This window comes from Oryzias melastigma, unplaced genomic scaffold (assembly GCF_002922805.2).
Source record: "Oryzias melastigma strain HK-1 unplaced genomic scaffold, ASM292280v2 sc01068, whole genome shotgun sequence".
NCBI classification, from domain to species: domain Eukaryota; kingdom Metazoa; phylum Chordata; class Actinopteri; order Beloniformes; family Adrianichthyidae; genus Oryzias; species Oryzias melastigma.
This window is the reverse complement of record NW_023417653.1, coordinates 1-637: the sequence shown is the minus strand read 5'-3', so window position 1 is coordinate 637 and position 637 is coordinate 1. Positions and strand designations below refer to the sequence as shown.

Genomic DNA, 637 nt, shown 5'->3' with positions numbered 1-637 from the left:
TGTTGCAGCATCAAAGCACTCAAGACTTTTGTCAAAAATTCATAGAGTGACTATTTTGTGTTCTGTTTAACAAAACAATTTGTTTTGTTTTTGATAGTGAATACTCAGAGGAAAATGGTGTACATAGACCCCCCTCTTCTGAAGACGGAGATTCCAATCAGAGACAGAAGTCGGCTCTTCCATGAAGAAAGTTTGAAGCTCTCCTTCATAAACAACGGAAGTCGAAAAGTCTTCCACCTGATGACGGAGCGTCCTGTAGATGACCAGCAGCTCCCACCGGTATGCAAACACATAAAAGTGGTCCAATTGTGCAGCATTTTATAATTATCTATTCTTTTTTTTTTTTGGCTTCTGAAGGCCAATGTGTCTCAGAGAAGTTGTGCGTCTCTAGAAAGCAGTGGGCTTGACTTTGAGATGGACCTCACTGATCTGGAGACGTTTGGAGAAACGATGACCGCTAAGAAAGCCCCGAACAAGGAACGGGTTCAGAATAAAGTCGCTCCTGGTTCTCCGCTTTTACGAGGGACTAAAAGGTGCAGTGAGCAACCTCCAAGTGCTGACCGCAGTCCACAAAAAAAGGCGGTTCTGTCAGATGTTCACCCCCCCAGTGCAGAGACGTGTCAGTCCGATAGTGAGG

The 637-nt window shown here is 44.7% G+C and overlaps 1 protein-coding gene across 1 annotated transcript; it reads left to right on the top strand.

Annotated features, from left to right (window-relative positions):
• Window positions 1-75: 75 nt before the first annotated feature.
• Window positions 76-631, top strand: LOC112141563 (little elongation complex subunit 2; the record flags this gene model as incomplete). The annotated part of the gene is made up of 2 exons (XM_024264717.2): window positions 76-279; window positions 358-631. Coding segments are annotated over exons 1-2 (439 nt in total), but the record flags the coding sequence as incomplete, so codon positions are not given.
• Between the last annotated feature and the right edge of the window lie 6 nt (window positions 632-637).